An 18,255-nucleotide genomic window follows, 5' to 3' on the forward strand; every position below is an offset into this window, starting at 1 on the left:
AAGCACACCAACATTCGACTTGAACCATTGTCTGAATGTTTGGAAAAGCCAAGTTTTGCATTTGGCTCTCCAGAACATAATTCTCGAAGGTTGCAGATGCTTAAAATGTGAAAATGCTTGAAATATGCAGCAGATCAGGCAGTGACTTGGATAAAGACTTAATGTTTCTGGGCTGAGACCTACTATATCTGATGTGCATTACTTTCCTTTAGATATCAAAAATAAACTTCATTTATAAATGTACAATAAAGGCATAACAGTACTTGGCTTTTTCACAAGGAACCAATGCCACTCGGGTGGCTGCTTTGAAAAATACACTCCAAGTTTTTGAGACGTTGTTGCACAGGACCTAGCACCTCAGTGGTCACAGGACTCTGAGATTACTGTGGCTGTGCCAAGCTTCATTCCATTCCATAGTACATACTCCTGCAGCCTGGAATGTGCCAGCTGGCAGCATTCACATACAGGCATCCTGTTTGGAAGATCAAAATGTTTTGGGCAGACAAAAGTGCATCTTACATGGAGATGATGGTTTTCCAAAAGCTAACGCCTTCTCACCACCCTGTTCATCTGTGATAACACTTTGAAGGGACTATGTACTTGTATACTCTTTGGTCCCCAGTGCTGGGAAAGCCCTATTTTGATTTAATTTTGTAAAATGCAGACTTTGCAGTATCTGAATTAAACTCTGTTAGCCATTCCTCAGCCCATTTGCCCGGCTGATCAAGACCCCTCCCCTTGAAATTCTTGATAAAATTTCCTCACTGTCTGATGCCAGGTATTTTATTGTCATATGCAGTCTTACTAATCATGCCTTGTACATACTCATCCAAATTGTGGATAGAGTTGATTAATCATTGGGTCCAAATCCCTTTTGATAAGCTTTTTGGATAATTTTTAAGAGCTCAATCATATTCATAAAAATAAAACTCTGAAATAGGTCAGCTCCATCTGTGTTTTAGATCTAATTAGCATACAGTTTGTGAGTTGCAAGTGCCAGGGGGCGCTGTAAGGAAGTTCAGTATAAACTCCTGCCTGTTACTTTACCTATTTGAGGGAGGTAATGGTGTGAGGGACAGATATTGTGCAGGTGCTGGCCATCAGTTGTGTACCTTTTATGAAACTAAGAAGAGTACAGAAATGTTTTTAAAAACTCTTAAGAGAAATCCTCAATCTTTAAGGACTGCTGATTTGAGTGCTTCACACACTGATGTATAATGCAAATAGGCATATTATTGGCCAAGTGCCTGTGTCCTGTCATGGGTGCATAGAAATTTCTGGTAATTTACACAGCAGTTTTGGAATTTGGTTAAGTAGCATCTGGCAGGTCCACTTGCAAGTTATTTTGCTGGTTAATATCTCAACATTATTGCTTCTGTTTCTAGATGGTGAGGTAGTTGTGAGCAGATGAGATAACTTTTCAGCAGGACTTAATGATTGTCTCATTGTGCATCCCTGGGAACTGACCATAGACTGAAGCGTACTCCGTTATCAGCTGCTCAGCATGAATTTTATCACAGATATTTGCATCCTTTTCCAGCCTGTATTTGCAAATACATTTGACATGAAGGTGGATGATGGTTTCTTCCTCGATGCAGCTGTTTCGAGAGCTGAACGTTTTTTAATGAATGAGATCCCAACCTTTCAAGATGGATCTTACTGGGAGGGCCAAATAAATGTGTTTTCTAGTTTTGGAAAACAATCAGGAAATTCTCAGGAAACTTGGGGGTGGAGTATAGAGAACCATTCCAAAGAATTTGTTGTCCTTCTCCCGCAGGGCCTGCATGATGTTTGGTGTTGATCACTACTTGTTGGACTCGTGGTCAAACTTTTTTTTTCTGCAGAAGCTTTTCTACAAAGAGTGTGTGTAGTAACATCCAATAGACTTGAACACTGATGTACTGGTATGAGACCAGGCTCGCCCTTCATACCACTGCTTGGAGTCAGGCAAAATCACAACAGACAATAGACAGTAGGTGCAGGAGAAGGCCATTCGGCCCTTCTAGCCAGCACTGCCATTCACTGTGATCATGGCTGATCATACACAATCAGTACCCCGTTCCTGCCCTCTCCCCATATCCCTTGACCCCGCTATCTATAAGAGCTCTATTTAACTCTCTCTTGAATGCATCCAGAGACTTGGCCTCCACTGCCTTCTGGGGCAGAGCATTCCACATATCCACCACTCTCTGGGTGAAAAAGTTTTTCCGCATCTCTGTTCTAAATGGCCTACCCCTTATTCTTAAACTGTGGCCTCTAGTTCTGGACTCGCCCATCAGCGGGAACATGCTTCCTGCCTCCAGCAAGTCCAATCCCTTAATAATCTTATATGTTTCAATCAGATCCCCTCTCATTCTTCTAAATTCCAGTGTATACAAGCCCAGTTGCTCCAATCTTTCAACATATGACAGTCCCACCATTCCGGCAATTAACCTTGTGAACCTACGCTGCACTCCCTCAATAGCAAGAATGTCCTTCCTCAAATTTGGGAGACCAAAACTGCACACAATACTCCAGGTGGGGTCTCACCAGGGCCCTGTACAGCTGCAGAAGGATCTCTTTACTCCTATACTCAATTCCTCTTGTTATAAAAGCCAGCATGCCATTAGCTTTCTTCACTGCCTGCTGTACCTGCATGCTTGCTTTCATTGACTGATGTACAAGAGCACCCATATCTCGTTGTACTTCCCCTTTTCCTAACTTGACTCCATTTAGATAGTAATCTGCCTTCCTGTTCTTGCCACCAGTGGATAACCTCATATTTATCCACATTAAACTGCATCTGCCATACATTTGCCCACTCACCCAACCTGTCCAAGTCACCCTGCATTCTCATAACATCCTCCTGACATTTCACACTGCCACCCAGCTTTGTGTCATCAGCAAATTTGCTAATGTTACTTTTAATCCCTTCATCTAAATCATTAATGTACATTGTAAACAGCTACGGTCCCAGCACCAAACCTTGCGGTACCCCACTGGTCACAGCCTGCCATTCCGAAAGGGACCCGTTAATCATTACTCTTTGTTTCCTGTCAGCCAGCCAACTTTCAATCCATGGCAGTACTCTGCCCCCAATACCATGTGCCCTAATTTTGCCCACTAATCTCCTATGTGGGACTTTATCAAAAGCTTTCTGGAAGTCCAGGTACACTACATCCACTGGCTCTCCCTTATCCCTTTTCATAGTTACATCCTCAAAAAAAACTCCAGAAGATCAGTTAAGCATAATTTTCCCTTGATAAATCCATGCAGATTCGGACTGATCCTTCTACTGCTATCCAAATGTGTCGTAATTTCCTCTTTTATAATTGACTCCAGCATCTTTCCCACCACTGAAGTCAGGCTAACTGGTCTATAATTCCCTGTTTACTCTCTCCCTCCTTTCTTGAAAAGTGGGACAACATTAGCCACCCTCCAGTCAGCAGGAACTGTTCCTGAATCTATAGAACATTGGAAAATGATCACCAATGCATCCATGATTTCTAGGGCCACCTCTTTAAGTACCCTGGGATGCAGACCATCAGGTCCCGGGGATTTATCAGCCTTCAGACTCAACAGTCTATCCAACACCGTTTCTTGCCTAATATAAATTTCCTTCAGTTCATCCTTTACCCTAGTTCCTTTGGCCACTATTACATCTGGGAGATTGTTTGTGTCTTCCCTAGTGAAGACAGATCCAAAGCACCTGTTCAACTCATCTGCCATTTCCTTGTTCCCCATAATAAATTCACCCGTTTCTGTCTTCAATGGCCCAATTTTGGTCTTAACTATTTTTTTTGCTATTCACATACCTAAAGAAGCTTTTACTATCCTCCTTTATATTCTTGGCTAGTTTACCTTCGTACCTCATTATTTCTTGGCGTATTGCCTTTTTTGTCATCTTCTGTTGCTCTTTAAAAGCTTCCCAGTCCTCAGGTTTCCCGCTCACCTTTGCTATGTTATACTTTTTTATTTTTATACTGCCCTTTACTTTCCTCGTCAGCTATGGCCGCCCCTTACTCCCCTTAGGATATTTCTTCCTCTTTGGAATGAACCGATCCTGCACCTTCTGCATTATTCCCAGAAATACCTGTCATTTTTGTTCCACTGTCTTCCCAGCTAGGGTATTGTTCCATTGAACTTTGGCCAGCTCCTCCCTCATAGCTCCATAGTTCCCTTTGTTCAACTGTAATACTGACACATCCGATTTTCCCTTCTCCTTCTCAAATTGTAGGTTAAAACATATCATATTATGGTCACTACCTCCTAATGATTCCTTTACCTCGAGGTCCCTGATCAAATCCGGTTCATTGCACAACACTAAATCTAGAATTGCCTTCTCCCTGGTAGGCTCCAGTACTAAGAATCCATCTCGGAGGCACTCTACAAACTCCCTTTCTTGGGGTCCAGTACCATTCTGATTCTCCCAGTCTACCTGCATGTTGAAATCCCCCATGATAAGTGTCATCCCCCATTACCTTTGCGACATGCCAATTTTAACTCTTCATTCAACTTACACCCTACATCCAGACTGCTGTTTGGGGGCCTGTAGATAACTCCCATTAGGGTCTTTCTACCCTTAGAATTTCTCCGTTCTATCCATACTGACTCTACATCCCCAGATTCTATGTCCCCGCAGCAGAAAGTAACATGTAATGTTTGCATACTCAAGATGAAGTTCGGTTTATTGTCATTCAACTGCACACTACCAAAACAATGTTCTTCTAGACCAAGATGCACAACACATTCATACATCTCACACATGTAACAGGTAAAGTAATATTACTACAAATAAGTTAACAAGTAGTAAAGTACATTTACAACACAAGTTGTAAAGAAAACTGTAACACTACTGGTGCTTCATACATGATGAGACGTCCTGGGTGAGGCATGGAGTCCAGTAGTCTTGTTGTCTGCAGGAATAAGCTGTTAGAATGCACTTCACGGTACATCTGTAGAAATTTGCAAGTGACTTTGATGACACTCAAGAATCTTTAAGAACTACTGATTTGAGTGTTTCAAACCTTAACATTGATATATGATATAATTAGGCACTAGACCAAAGATATGTGTGTAGGGCAATTTAAATATTGAAAAGTCCAGGAATATAGCACCAATTTTTGAATTTGCTTAAGTTACATCTGGCAGACTCACTTCCATGTAAGTTAGTTTGCTGTTTAATATCTCAACATTACTGCTTCTGTTATAGACAGTGAGATGGTTGTGATATTCACAATGAACCCCATCCATACTATTGTCATATGTGTGCTTTTCTTCTACAAATCCTGGAACTGATATTGATATATAGTGAGAATTTTTTACTTTTGGGCAAAAATGTGCTTGTGTTGAAAGGGGAAGTAAAATTCAACTTGACAGACTGCCTGCCACCTGTGACTGACAAGGGGAATGACAAGCACTTACTTAAGCATTCACATTTATTGCCATTGATGGATGTAATACGCAATAGTAGATGACAGAAAAGTCCATATGATTCCATCCAAAACAAAGCAGCTCTCTTACTTGGTTAGATTGGTGTTGTTGCACCATTTATTCCTTCCACCACAGCATACAGAACATGAATTGTTCAATTTTTTTAAAAAAGTAAAAGCATCCTTGCCTAGGCTATTACAGCAGCACCTCTACAACCAAGGTTTTCTCAAAGTTGCACACTGTCTTGACGTGGAAATGTATTGCTATGCCTGCATTGTCAATGAGTCTAAATCCTGAAACGTGACCCATCAAATTCATGGGAGTGATAAACAGCACTACATCAAGCATTGATTGGTGATAGTTTACTAGCATGTACCAAAGTTTGTATGAAATTAGCTTATGCAAACCTTTATTTTTTAAGAAAGTATAATTTTGAAGGCTATTATTGACAAGGGTACAAAAGACAGAATTTGTTACGAGGTATATTGCTTTACTGATGTTTCATTGTTTAAAATTGTAACATTTAACTTTTTTTTGCTTCAGGTTTTTGGATTTTACAAAGGTATTGGTTCACCAATGATGGGTTTGACATTCATCAATGCTATTGTTTTTGGCGTTCAAGGAAATGCAATGCGTCATTTGGGTAAGGATACACCACTTAATCAGTTCCTGGCAGGGGCTGCGGCTGGAGGTATCCAATGTATCATCTGTTGTCCCATGGAACTGGCAAAAACGAGGATGCAGCTTCAAGGCATGGGTGAATATCAAGTTAAAAGTAAAGTCTATAAGAATTCACTGGACTGTTTGATTAGAATTTATAGAAAACATGGAATTCGAGGTATCAACAAGGGAATGGTGTCTACCATTTTTAGAGAAATACCTGGCTTTGGTTTCTATTTTCTTACATATGATTGTCTAACCAGGGCCTTGAACTGTGAACCTTATGATAGCTTTGTAATTCCTAAACTCCTGTTTTCTGGTGGTATGTCTGGGATTGTATCTTGGATCTCCACCTATCCCATTGATGTGATTAAATCCCGACTGCAGGCTGATGGAGTTGGGGGAAAGAACCAATACAATGGCATCATGGACTGTGTCTATCAGAGCTACCAAAAAGAAGGGTGGCACGTGTTCACCCGAGGGCTTACCTCCACACTCCTGAGGGCATTCCCTGTCAATGCTGCTACTTTTGCCACTGTTACACTCTTCCTCATGTACTCGAGGGCCGATGAGAGTTGCAAGGAGCAGGAGGCCGCCTCTGCAATCCAGCAGCCTTCGAGCCTCTGAAGCCAGTGTCGTCTCCATGTTACTTTCTGCAGAGTTACTGCTGTGATAACTGAATTTTACTTGATCTATTTTTGTAAGTCTAGTGAAATTATATAAAAGTATTTGGGTGTAAATATGTAAGAATTAATTTGATGGGTTTTACTTTTAACAGGATTCTATTAGCTAGGTTTTGTGAGACTACAGCTTCATGCCTTATATCAAATAAATGTGTATATATAATATTTTAATAAAATATGTAAGAAAATGATTTTTATTTTCCTCCCTCCTGCTTCTATCCTCTCATTTCCCACTATATTTGTAGTGTGTATATATACAAAGTTAATTAACATGGCTGATCCAATGCCCATCTGTGTCTGGCAGTAACAGTAAATAATATGTGAAAGCTTATGTCCACTATAATTTATAATGTCATCCTTTGACCATATACAGCATAAGGGAATTTTATTGGTGATAGTTTGGCTTATTAGTATTCCTATTTTTCCTTCAGTCAACTTCAGTAAGACTGATGATCACATTTGATATTTGTGGGGAAACTGACTGCTTCAAAAGCACTTCAATGATTGTAAAGCACTTTCTGACATCCTGAGGTTATGGAAGCTGTAAGTGCAAGTCACTTTCTCTTGTTTTGGTTTATTACAGTCACATATAGAGACAGTGACTAAACATTTAAGATTTAGTTACAAAGTTTATTTGTAGTTTTGCAACAATAAGCATTTAAATTGACAGATTATGCCATAATACTTTGAATGTTACAATAAACATTTAAATGGGCAGGGACCTTCTGTTGCACCCATATCTATTTTTGTTGTATGGTGTTACAACCTGGTGAACATCTGCATTTTTATATTGCAGAGATCTGATCGGATCTTAAGCTATTGTTTTATAATCAAGCCTATTTCTACAATTTTTTTCTGTAACACAAAGTTTGGTCTACTGTCCTTCCCCATCTCTTCAGTTTCATTTTTGTTGTGTTGTTTTAGTCTTTATTCCCTACTGACATAAGTGAGCTAGTATACACCCACCTGTCTTTATTTAACAAACTTTACTTGGAACCAGTCACGTTATAGCTAGGTTTTCAGGAATCATTTCATGTTATTTTAATGTACTGTGATGCCTTATTCAAGTTAATTCTGATCAACCACAACACAGTGGCATGCAAAAGTTTGGGCACCCTCCATGGTCAGTACTTAGTAACACTCACTTTGGCAAGTATCACAGCTTGTAAATGCTCCCTGTAGCCAGCTAAGTCTTTCAATTCTTGTTTGGGGGTTTTCGTCCATTCTTCCTTGCAAAAGGCTTCTAGTTCTGTGAGATTCTTGGGCTGTCTTGCATGCACTGCTCTTTTGAGGTCTATCTACAGATTTTTGATGTTTAGGTTGGAGGTCTGTGAGGGCCATGGCAAAACCTTCAGCTTGCACCTCCTGAGGTAGTCCATTGTGGATTTTGAGGTGTGTTTAGGATCATTATTCTGTTTTAGAAGCCATCTTCTTTTCATCTCCAGTTTTTATTTACGGACGATGTAATGTTTGCTTCCAGAATTTGCTGGTATTTAATTGAATTAATTCTTCCCTCTACCAGTGAAATGTTCCCCATGCCACTGGCTGCAACACAAGCCAAAAGCATGATCGATACACCCCTATGCTGGAGAGGTGTTCTTTTCATGAAATTCTGCAGCCTTTTCTCCAAACGTACCTTTGCTCATTGCAGCAAAAGAGTTGTATTTTAACTTCATCAGTCCACAGGACTTGTTTCCAAAATGCATCAGGCTTGTTTAGATGTTCCTTTGCAAACTTCTGACGCTGAATTTTGTGATGAGGACGCAGGAAAGGTTTTCTTCTGGTGACTCTTTCATGAAGGTCATATTTGTGCAGGTGTCGCTGCACAGTAGAACAGTGCACCACCACTCCAGTCTACCAAATCTTCCTGAAGGTCTTTTGCAGTCAAACGGGGGTTTTGATTTGCCTTTGTAGCAATCCTACGAATAGTTCTCTTGGAAAGTTTTCTTGGTCTTCCAGATGTCAACTTGACCTCCATTGTTCCTGTTAACTGCCATTTTTTAATTACATTACGAACTGAGGAAATGGCTACCTGAAAATGCTTTGCTGTCTTCTTATGGCCTTCTGTTTTGTGGGCATCATTTAATTTTTAGAGTGCTCGGCAGCCCATAGCTGCTGATTGTTGGGACAAGGTTTGAGGAGTCAGGGTATTTATAAAGCTTTGAAATTTGTTTCACCTGGCCTTTCCTAACGATGAATGTGAACAAGCCATTGTCCTAACAAGCTAATTAAGATCTCAGACCTTGGTAAAAGTTATCTGAGAGCGCAAATCTCTTGGGGTACCCGAACTTTTGCATGATGCTTTCCCTTTTTCACTCTAAAATTGTACAGAACAAAAATAATACACTAATCTTGCTTAAAATGTTGAAAAGAATGTTTCATCTTTAACTTCATGATTTTTAGAGATCAATTCATCTTCTATTCACAGTGACAGAAATTTTGACCAGGATGCCCAAATTTTTGCAAGCCGCTGTATAGTAACTGATGCAGCAGTCAGTCGTCCTACAAATATTACTGCGAGTATTATCTAACAGGTGGTTTGGGTAATCTGGATCCATGTCAATCATTTTCCTACTAAAGGAAGTTTTCAGTTTTACAGTAATTAGAGCACATGGATACTTTAATGCTTCAGAATACAAGATGCCTTTGCCTCTCTGTGGCTGGCACATTGAGAAGTTCGATGGTGGTGAATTGCTAAAATGCTCAGGTCATATTAGTCAGACAGAGGTTTAAGATTTATGAAGCTAGAATAGTTAGCAGCCCTATTGCTTTTCCTTGTGTTCAGACTATAGAACAGCACAGCTTGGGCGGAGGCCATCATATTGTACCGACCCAGCTAAAAAGCAAATTGGAAACACTCAAACACTAATCCCTCCTACTATACCATGTCCATATCCCTCCATCTTCCTTGCATCCATGTGCCCATCCAAACATCTCTTAAAAGCCTGGTATCACCATACCAGGCAGTGCATTCCAGGTATCCATGACTGAGTAAAAAAAATCCCCCTTGAACCTACCACTTCTCACCTTCTCACACTCATAGATATCTAGAATTTGCCTTTCAGTAATTGGAGAAAGACATCACTGTTTAATTATGTGCAGCTGGTAGCAGTAGGATTGAGTTATTCTTTTAATAGTTTTAAGTGTATAGTGTACAGCAGTTTAAAGCTTTACTGTTCAAGATGGAATTTTAAAGCACTCCTGGTGTCATTTACCAAATCTTTCAGATTTTGTTTTAAGAAAAAGAACCAAACTCTGTTTTGAGAGGTCATTCTAATGCATGAATTCCAACCTGCCCATTTTTGTGCATCTAAAGTATATATTGAATCTGTTTAGATTCTGGACACAAATGAAAATGGGTAGGATTACAGGATTTAATCTCCATTGTAATTTGAGACAAGTGCAATACATACTGGTCTGACATGTTGAGATCTTCAGCATTTTGAACCATCTCTAGGTTCTTTTTCAATGGGCACAAAACACTTTATTTCACAATGCTGAGAGAAGAGAAATTGTTCCTAGCACTATGATCAACTTTCTATCAAGCGAATTGCAGTTTGAACTGTTTGACTCTGGAATCCATGTCTATATATTGAACAATTTCCGTTTCTGAATTGAAAATGCATGCTTAACAATACAGTACAGGTTTAATTTTTAGACAATGAATGTGCTGTTTATTGCTCGTTTGAACCTGACTTTTTTTCAGTATGTACCTTACTATGTAAAGTACCCTGTGAAGACTGGAAGAAAGGAAAATAAAATCTGTATTCACTTAAAATTCCTGTAAATACGTGCTTTGAATTGTTTTTTTTAATTCTCAAGTCCTCATCAAATGTTGTTGTTGAGTTCCTCCTCTTGTGAAATATTTTAATTCAGTTGGCGTATTGAATGAGCATTGTTAAATTGGCCCAGAAATCTTTCTTCCAAGATTAAAAAACTTAAATTGAGTAAATATTGCTTTGCTGCAAAAACATTAAAACCATCGTACTACATCTTGGATGAGGGAAGATCATGTGAAATATAAATTTCCAGTCCAGAATGGTTAGGCTAAGTGGCCTGTTTCTATACTATCTAGATCCACAAATGTTCCAATAGAATTGTGGTTTTAAATTCATTATTTAAAGTAATGAAGTTACACTGTTCTGTGCAAACATTGTCAACTAAATAGATAATTGTTATTATAGCAGATAGGAACCACTGTATGATCCTGGAATAAATACTTGTTTATCTGCTGCTTGCATGTTCTCCCTTGGCATTTATTTCTGCAGGGTACTCCAGTTCCCTCTCATATCCTAAATATATTGGGTAATTGGTTGCTTGATATTACCTTTGATGTGAGCAAGAAGCAAAATAATCTAAGAGGGCTTTATGTGGATGTGTGCAGGAGAATTACTTTCAAATTCACAGGGAAATAATTTGAGGGGTCTAAATCCATTAGTCTTAAGTAAATTACATATACATCTCTGGCCATTAGATGCTACACTGTGCTTAGAGCAATCAGTATTTAAATAGCATCAGTTGTGTGTTTGTGATCAAAAGCAATGACTTCTGCCTCTGATTGTTGAAGAATAAACAGCAAGACAATTCAGAACTCTTTACACACTTTCAAGCATTCAGGCTTAGAGATGCCACAAACAGCTGAGAGTTTAAATTAAACAATGTCACTACTTCAAGTTGGGAACTATGAAGAATCTGAAGTATTAACAATCATCTTGAATATTACAATGAAAATGAAGATTGAAAACATAACTGTCGATAGCATTGTATGAAGGTAGTCCATATTTGTTTCAGGTGTCTACACTGATTTTGTTCATTGCAGACAATGGAAGATTTCCTCTGTCAACTAAGGAACCAATACAATTTTATAATTCTGTACTACTGTTGGCAGTGTTCTAATTTCTGTATTTCATTTAAATACTGTTTTGCCTTTTTAAAAAAGTTCCATGGGTCAGAATATCCAGGTCCCAGTATGCCCCAATTAACCAGAACCCACTGTATTTTGCTTTCAATGTAGGAAAGAATTTTTAAAATTATGACCATCACAGAAGCTTGCAAAGACACTAAAAATACAAACAGTCCTGCTATAATGTGGTACTTACCATCCTAAGAAGCCTATTATAGAAAATCATATTGTACCAGCAGAGACTGCAGTTATCTTCAAAGCACTGCAATTGCACTGAAACCAATAGGGGCTGTATAATGCAAATTATGTTCCCTAATCCATCAATTCCATTACAGAAACATACATTATAGCAAAACTATCAACAATGAATAAGGCTTCCTATTGAGTTCTGGAAGGTGTAGGGGAGAGGGGAACTGAATAGAATTAATATCTGCAAATGATATACTCAGAATTTGATAAACCACAGGATGCCATGATGCAGCCAAAAGTTCTTTATAACCACTTGTATATTTAGTTAAAAAAATGGGTATGTGCAGAGATTTACCAGAATGCTGCCTGAATTAGAGAACCACCGAGAAAATCTGCAGATGCTGGAAATCCAAGCAACACACAATGCTGGATGAACTTGGCAGGCCAGGCAGCATCTAAGGAACCATACAGTAGACATTTCAGGCTGAAACCTTGGATTGGACAGCATATCTTATGAGGAAAGGTTGATGAGCTGGAGCTTTTTGTTTTGGAGCAAAGGAGGACGAGAGGTATACTGCATAATTTTAACATGATTGGAAGAAAGTATAGGGAGGGGGACATCAGAGGTAGGTTTCTTATAGAGAGGTGTGTGTGAAATACACAGCTGGGGTGGTAGTGGAGGCGAGAACATTTAAGAGACTCTTCAATAAACATTCTCAGGCTGTAAACACATTTACAGGCTTAAGTGGCTGGAGAATGTGTCTTTTCAATAAAGAAAAATGGAGAGCTATGGGCAAGAGTTAGATTAATCTTGTAGGTTAAAGTGTTAGCACAAAATCATAGGCTGAAGAGGCTGTACTGTTCTGTGTTCCAAATTGTGCTTTGAACCTCACAGCACAATAAAGCTGAATAACCTAATGTTTGTTGGAGGTTACGTATAGTATTAACAAATCACTCCAGGTACAGGATAATGAGAAGGAAGGGTTTTTCCATTTAGGAGGCACATACCCTAGGCTGCGCAGGTACATTTTAAAGAAACAACCGAAAAAAATCTTAACAGTCCTGTCAAGGTGATTTGCTTCCACTGCAATTTTACAGGCTGATGAAGTGTCTGGAGAATCATGTTCAGGATCAACAGTCTATTACAAATTGGAGGTGGAGCTTAAAATTGTTACTGTGCTACTATTCAAATGACAAAGTTAGTTAAACAAATGGCAGTATATTTGGAAAGGCTGTAAGTGATCACAAGCCAAGTTTCTTAAGTTACATTTCTAGAGGTTTTTCAGGATTTTTCTAAGCTTTCCATAGAAACACTTTGTTTGGTACATGGAGCTTACAAAAATAGAGGGCTATAGGTAACCCTAGGTAATAGGTAATTTCTAAAGTATATACACGTTTGGCACAGCAATGTGGACCAAAGAGCCTGTATTGTGCTATAGGTTTTCTATGATAGCTCATAGTAGTATGCTTACTTTAGAAACCATAAAAAAACATGGCTGCTGGCTAGAGCCAACACCGCATATTAAATGGCACTTTTATATCTAATAAGTAATTGTCTTAAATAACAATTTTCTTTTAGAAACAAAACAGTAGATAGGAGTGCTGCCTGGAATCAACAGGCAAGCTACAAATGGCAAGGTGTCTGTACCCAACTTATTCCGAGCTGCAGCAGCTTTGCATCTGAACCATTTTCTAGGAATAGAACCTCTACCAATCTCTCACACCCCACCTCCCCTTCCATAATAGAGGTAATCTATACAACATTGGCAACTATTTCTGGAGCAAGTCCCTTGTTGATAAACTTGACAAAAGAGTAGCTTTATGTTGGAATGAATTAGGGGAGGGGGAGGGTTGATGCTGCTTGTGCGTGGGTGAGGGACGGGAGGCTTCGGGGGTTTTTGTGACTTTTCTGTCATTCATTCTTTGGGATATTCCTGTTTCAAGAATGTCTGCAGAGAGCAAGAATTACAAGTTGCATATTGTATACATTTTCTGATATTAAATGGAACTATTGAAGCCATTAAGTTAATGAAAGATCCATATCAAAATTCAACTTCCTCAACTTACCAGTATCATCACCATCTAATCAAAGAGCCAATCCCAATGCAGAACAAGATTGATTAGCTATTTTATTGTACTAACAGCATTTTCTTTTGCTGCAATATCTCATCAGGAAACTCTTCAACCTTCAACTCCATTCTAGAAGCTAAAGTCACTGCAAATCATCACAGCTTTGAAATTTTGTAAGCTGTATTATTTCCTAAAATGCAACAGATACTATATTCATTGGTTGTAAAGCATAGAGATGTTCTGAAATTATGGAAGGTATTACTCTATATTAATAATCTGACAGATTCAGTCTAGCACATTACACACTGTAGTCAGCAATTGTCTATTGTACAAGAACTGCCAATCATTTATTTACATCCAATGTGTAAACGTAGCAAGTATATTGTAAAAATTTGTTCTATTTTTGTGGCATCTTTTTATTCTCTTGGTCCCAATAAAATGGACACATTAGCAAAAAATCTAACAAGACGCATATTCCAAAATTCTAATCTTTAATCATTTGTTACTTGCCAATTTTAATGTACCATTGTAATCAAGACTGAACAATTCAGTGATAATTTCATAAAAGCGACCACATGAAAAGTTGGTACTTAAATAACAAATTAAATATGATCTATTAAATGAACTACATATCCATCACTGTGTTAGCTTGCGAATGCTGTCTCTTCTTGATAGGGCTAGATGCCACTGATGTCATGCCTGCTAAGTTAATAACCATTTACTTTCATTCTTTCTGTTTGCTGCCACCTTGAGGGTTCTCCTGGATGCCATTTTATCAAAAGCATTCTGCTCCACTCATTCAATCCTATCTTTTGGTGTTATATGCATTTACATTTAGGATGCCTATCAAACAATATTAGTACTTAGTTAAATAATGGATAGTGCATCCTTGGACTTATTTTTACAGTAGAGGTGACCCAGGTTCAATTCCCACTTCTATCTGTAAGGAGATTGTATTTACTCCCCATGACCAAGTGGGATTCCTCCGGGTGGTTCGGTTTCCTCCCACAATCCAAAGATGTACCAGTTGGCAGGCTAATTGGTCATTGTAAACTGTACCATGATTAGGCTAGGATTAAATTGGGGGATTGCTGGTCAGTGTGGCTCGGAGGGCCTGAACAGCCTATTCTATGGTCTTAACTCAATAAATAACTAAAGATGACTTCTCTATCTACTGCCTTTAGTGTCTTCCGATTTTCATTCATAAGCATCATTTAACAGCCATTTCCTTTGCAGGAATCTGTTAATAGATTTCCCTCCGTATTTATAATGGTTAATATTCCACAAACTGCAGCAGATCAGTTTGCACACTTCCCTACTTTGCTTCATTCTCTCATAAAACATCAAACAGCTTATTCTTTTCTTAGAACTGTGTTTTTAATTTGGCCTTTTTTGTCATTTATCAACAGAAAAAGACTTGTGTCAAAGTGAAAACATCTCTACAAAGTGATCTAAATTAATTATTTATATAAAACACAAAATAATTGCCTAAGTATTCACCTCTTCAAGTCAGTATTTAGTAGTTACACGATGGCAGCAATTTTCCCCATTCTTTATAAAACTGCTCAAGCTGTCAGATTCCACAGGGATCATGAGTGAACAGCCCTTTTCAAGCCCAACCACAAATTCTCAATTGGATTGAGAACCGGACTCTGACTTGGCCACACCAGGACATTAAATTTGTTGCTTTTAAGCCATTTCTGTGTAGCTTTGGCTTTATACTTGCTGGAAGACAGATCTTCCAAGTCACAGTTCCCTGTACTTTGCTGCATTAATTTTACCCTCTACCTTCAAAAGCTATCCAGGGCCTGCTGCAGTGAAGCATCCCCACAGCATGATGCAGCCACCTTCAAGCTTGTCTTTAGTTTTATCAGACTCTAGAAGCTTCTTTCAGCTGGGTTCAGTCTCCCAATTGCCTTCTGGCACTTTGGCTGAGATTTCATGTGTGTTTTCAGCAGTGGCTTTCTCTTTGCCACTCTCCTTAAAGCTGTGACTGGTGAAGCAGCAGGGCAACAGTTATATGCACAGTCTCCCCCATCTCAGCCACTGAAGCTTTTCTCCAGAGTTGTCATACGTCTCTTAGTGGCCTTCCTCACTAGTCCCCTTCTTTCACAGTCACTCAGTTTTTGAGGACAGCCTGCTCTAGGCACATTTACAGCTGTGCCACACTCTTTCCATTTCTTGGTGATTGACTTAACTGTACTACAAGGGATATTCAGTGACTTGGGACATTTTCTTATAACCATCTCCTGACTTGTGCTTTTCAATAACCTTCTTGCAGAGTTGCTTGGAATGTTCTTGTGTCTTTGTGGTGTAGTTTTTGCCAGGATACTGACTCACCAGCAGTTGGGACCTTCCAGATCCAGGTGTATTTTTTATTACAAAAATCAATTTAAACACCTTGACTGCACACAGGCCTCCAAAGTCAGATCTCAATTTAATTACATACGTGATTTCCAAAACCAATTGGCTGCACCAGTAATGATTTGGTGTCGTATTAAATGAGGTGAATACTTATGCAATAATTGTGTCTTACACTTGTAATTAGTTTAAATCACTGTGTAGAGATTTGTTTTCACTTTGATACAAGTCTTTTTATGTTGATCAGTGTCAAAAAAAAGTCAAATTAAATTCACCGTGATTCAATGTTGTAAAATGATAAAACATGCAAACGGCAGGGGAGATGAATACTTTTTATAGGCGCTATAAATAGGCCAGCTACACTAATTACAAATTTGAGTCAATTCTATGCATGCAAGCATCAGAAGTTCACAAAGTCAAAGAATATTTCACACAGAAGATGCAAACTGAAAAGCAAGTAATTGTTTTCAAAAGTATGATTTATCTATGTTCCATAAAAATTATTTTTTAAATACAAGCTCTTGGAGAAGCCTTATGAAAATTACTACTAAAAAATGGGCCAGCCATTAAGTGGCATCCACTGTCAACAAACATCTGTTCTGAACTTACCCATTTCAAGATCTACCCAGTTGAGGACTTCTTGGAACTAAGTGGCAAGAATAAACTTTGTCCATGAAATTATACAGAAAATCTTTTAACAGAAGGCAAGATCTAGTGAGCAAGTATTAAAAGCTCTGAAGATTTTTATTTAATGCTTTTGAATGTCCCCGAGGTTCAGAAACAATGTTTTATCATTGACTTCAAACCCGAAGCAAGATCAGATTTCCCACCACTGTTTAGCAATTTCAGTAAGACTTACTGCATTTGCAAAAGAATCACAAACCCAGAGGCTTAAGTAGCGCATTTCCACATGAAACTTATAACAAAACAGAATCCACAAAGTAAAATCATAAAATATTAAGTGATTACATTAAAAATTTCAACATGCAATAAGTGTCAATCTAAAGTTGAAGGGGATTTTTCCTGTGACAGGGTCAGAATTACAGGGAGAGCTTTGGCTCTTCTCTTGTTCTATTTAAAATTGTTTCCAACTTTTCCCAGCTGTAATTAAACGACATCAACCTCAAACTGCTTTGGCACATTGTGATGCAGATCAAGCTGCCAAGTATTATCAGCACTTAAGATTTCTAGAAAATGTTGAAGGCTGAAAAAAAAGGTGGTGACACATCAGCATACAGGAGAGATTGAAACCTGACAGAGGGTACTGTCAGGAAGACCAAGGAGCTGATGATCAACTTCAGGAAAAGGAAACGTAGAGGTCTATGAGCCTCAAAGGATCAGAGATGGGTCAGCAACTATAAATTCATTGTTATTTTGGAGAACCTGTCCTGGGCCTAGCGTGCAAGTGCAATTACAAAGCACAGCAGCACACCTTACTTTCTTAGGTATTTGCAAAGATTCAGCTTGATATCCAAAACTTTTGACAAACTTCTATAGGTGTACTACAGAGTATATTGACTAAATCAAAGCCTGATATGGAAGCACCAATGCCCTTGAACAGAAAACCCTACAGAAAATAGTGGGTACGGCCTAGACGATGGGTAAAACACTCCCCACCATCAAGCACATCTATGTGAAGCAGTCACAGGAAAGCAGTTTCCATTATCAGGGAACTGCACCACCCAGGACATGCCCTCTTCTGTTACCATCAGGAAGTTGGTAGAGGAGCCTCAGGATTCACACCACCAGATTCAAGAAATATTACCCCTCAACCATCAGGCTCTTGAACCAAAGAGGGTAACTTCACTTGCCCCATCAATGAAATATTCCCACAGCCTATGGTCTCACTCTCAAGAACTCCATCTCATGTTCTTGTTCATTGTATTTTTTTTGTATTTGCAGATTGGTGCCTCTCACACACTGGTTGAAAGTTCAAGCTTATTGAGAATGCCCGCAATAAAATTAATATCAGGGTTG

General features: G+C 38.8%; 1 protein-coding gene across 3 annotated transcripts in view; it reads left to right on the top strand.

The window, feature by feature from the left end:
• The window catches only part of slc25a29l (solute carrier family 25 member 29-like), a 37,742-nt gene extending 26,753 nt beyond the window's left edge, over nucleotides 1–10,989 (top strand). For all 3 annotated transcript variants that reach the window (XM_073039676.1, XM_073039677.1, XM_073039675.1), the window contains one exon: nucleotides 5,956–10,989. In XM_073039676.1, the coding sequence (XP_072895777.1) occupies nucleotides 5,989–6,699 (711 nt within the window). In that variant the 5' untranslated portion in view covers nucleotides 5,956–5,988 and the 3' untranslated portion in view covers nucleotides 6,700–10,989. The remainder of the gene's footprint in view (nucleotides 1–5,955) is intronic.
• The last annotated feature ends 7,266 nt before the right edge of the window (nucleotides 10,990–18,255 follow it).

Source organism: Hemitrygon akajei, chromosome 3 (genome assembly GCF_048418815.1).
Source record: "Hemitrygon akajei chromosome 3, sHemAka1.3, whole genome shotgun sequence".
In the NCBI taxonomy this organism is placed as follows: Eukaryota; Metazoa; Chordata; class Chondrichthyes; order Myliobatiformes; family Dasyatidae; genus Hemitrygon; species Hemitrygon akajei.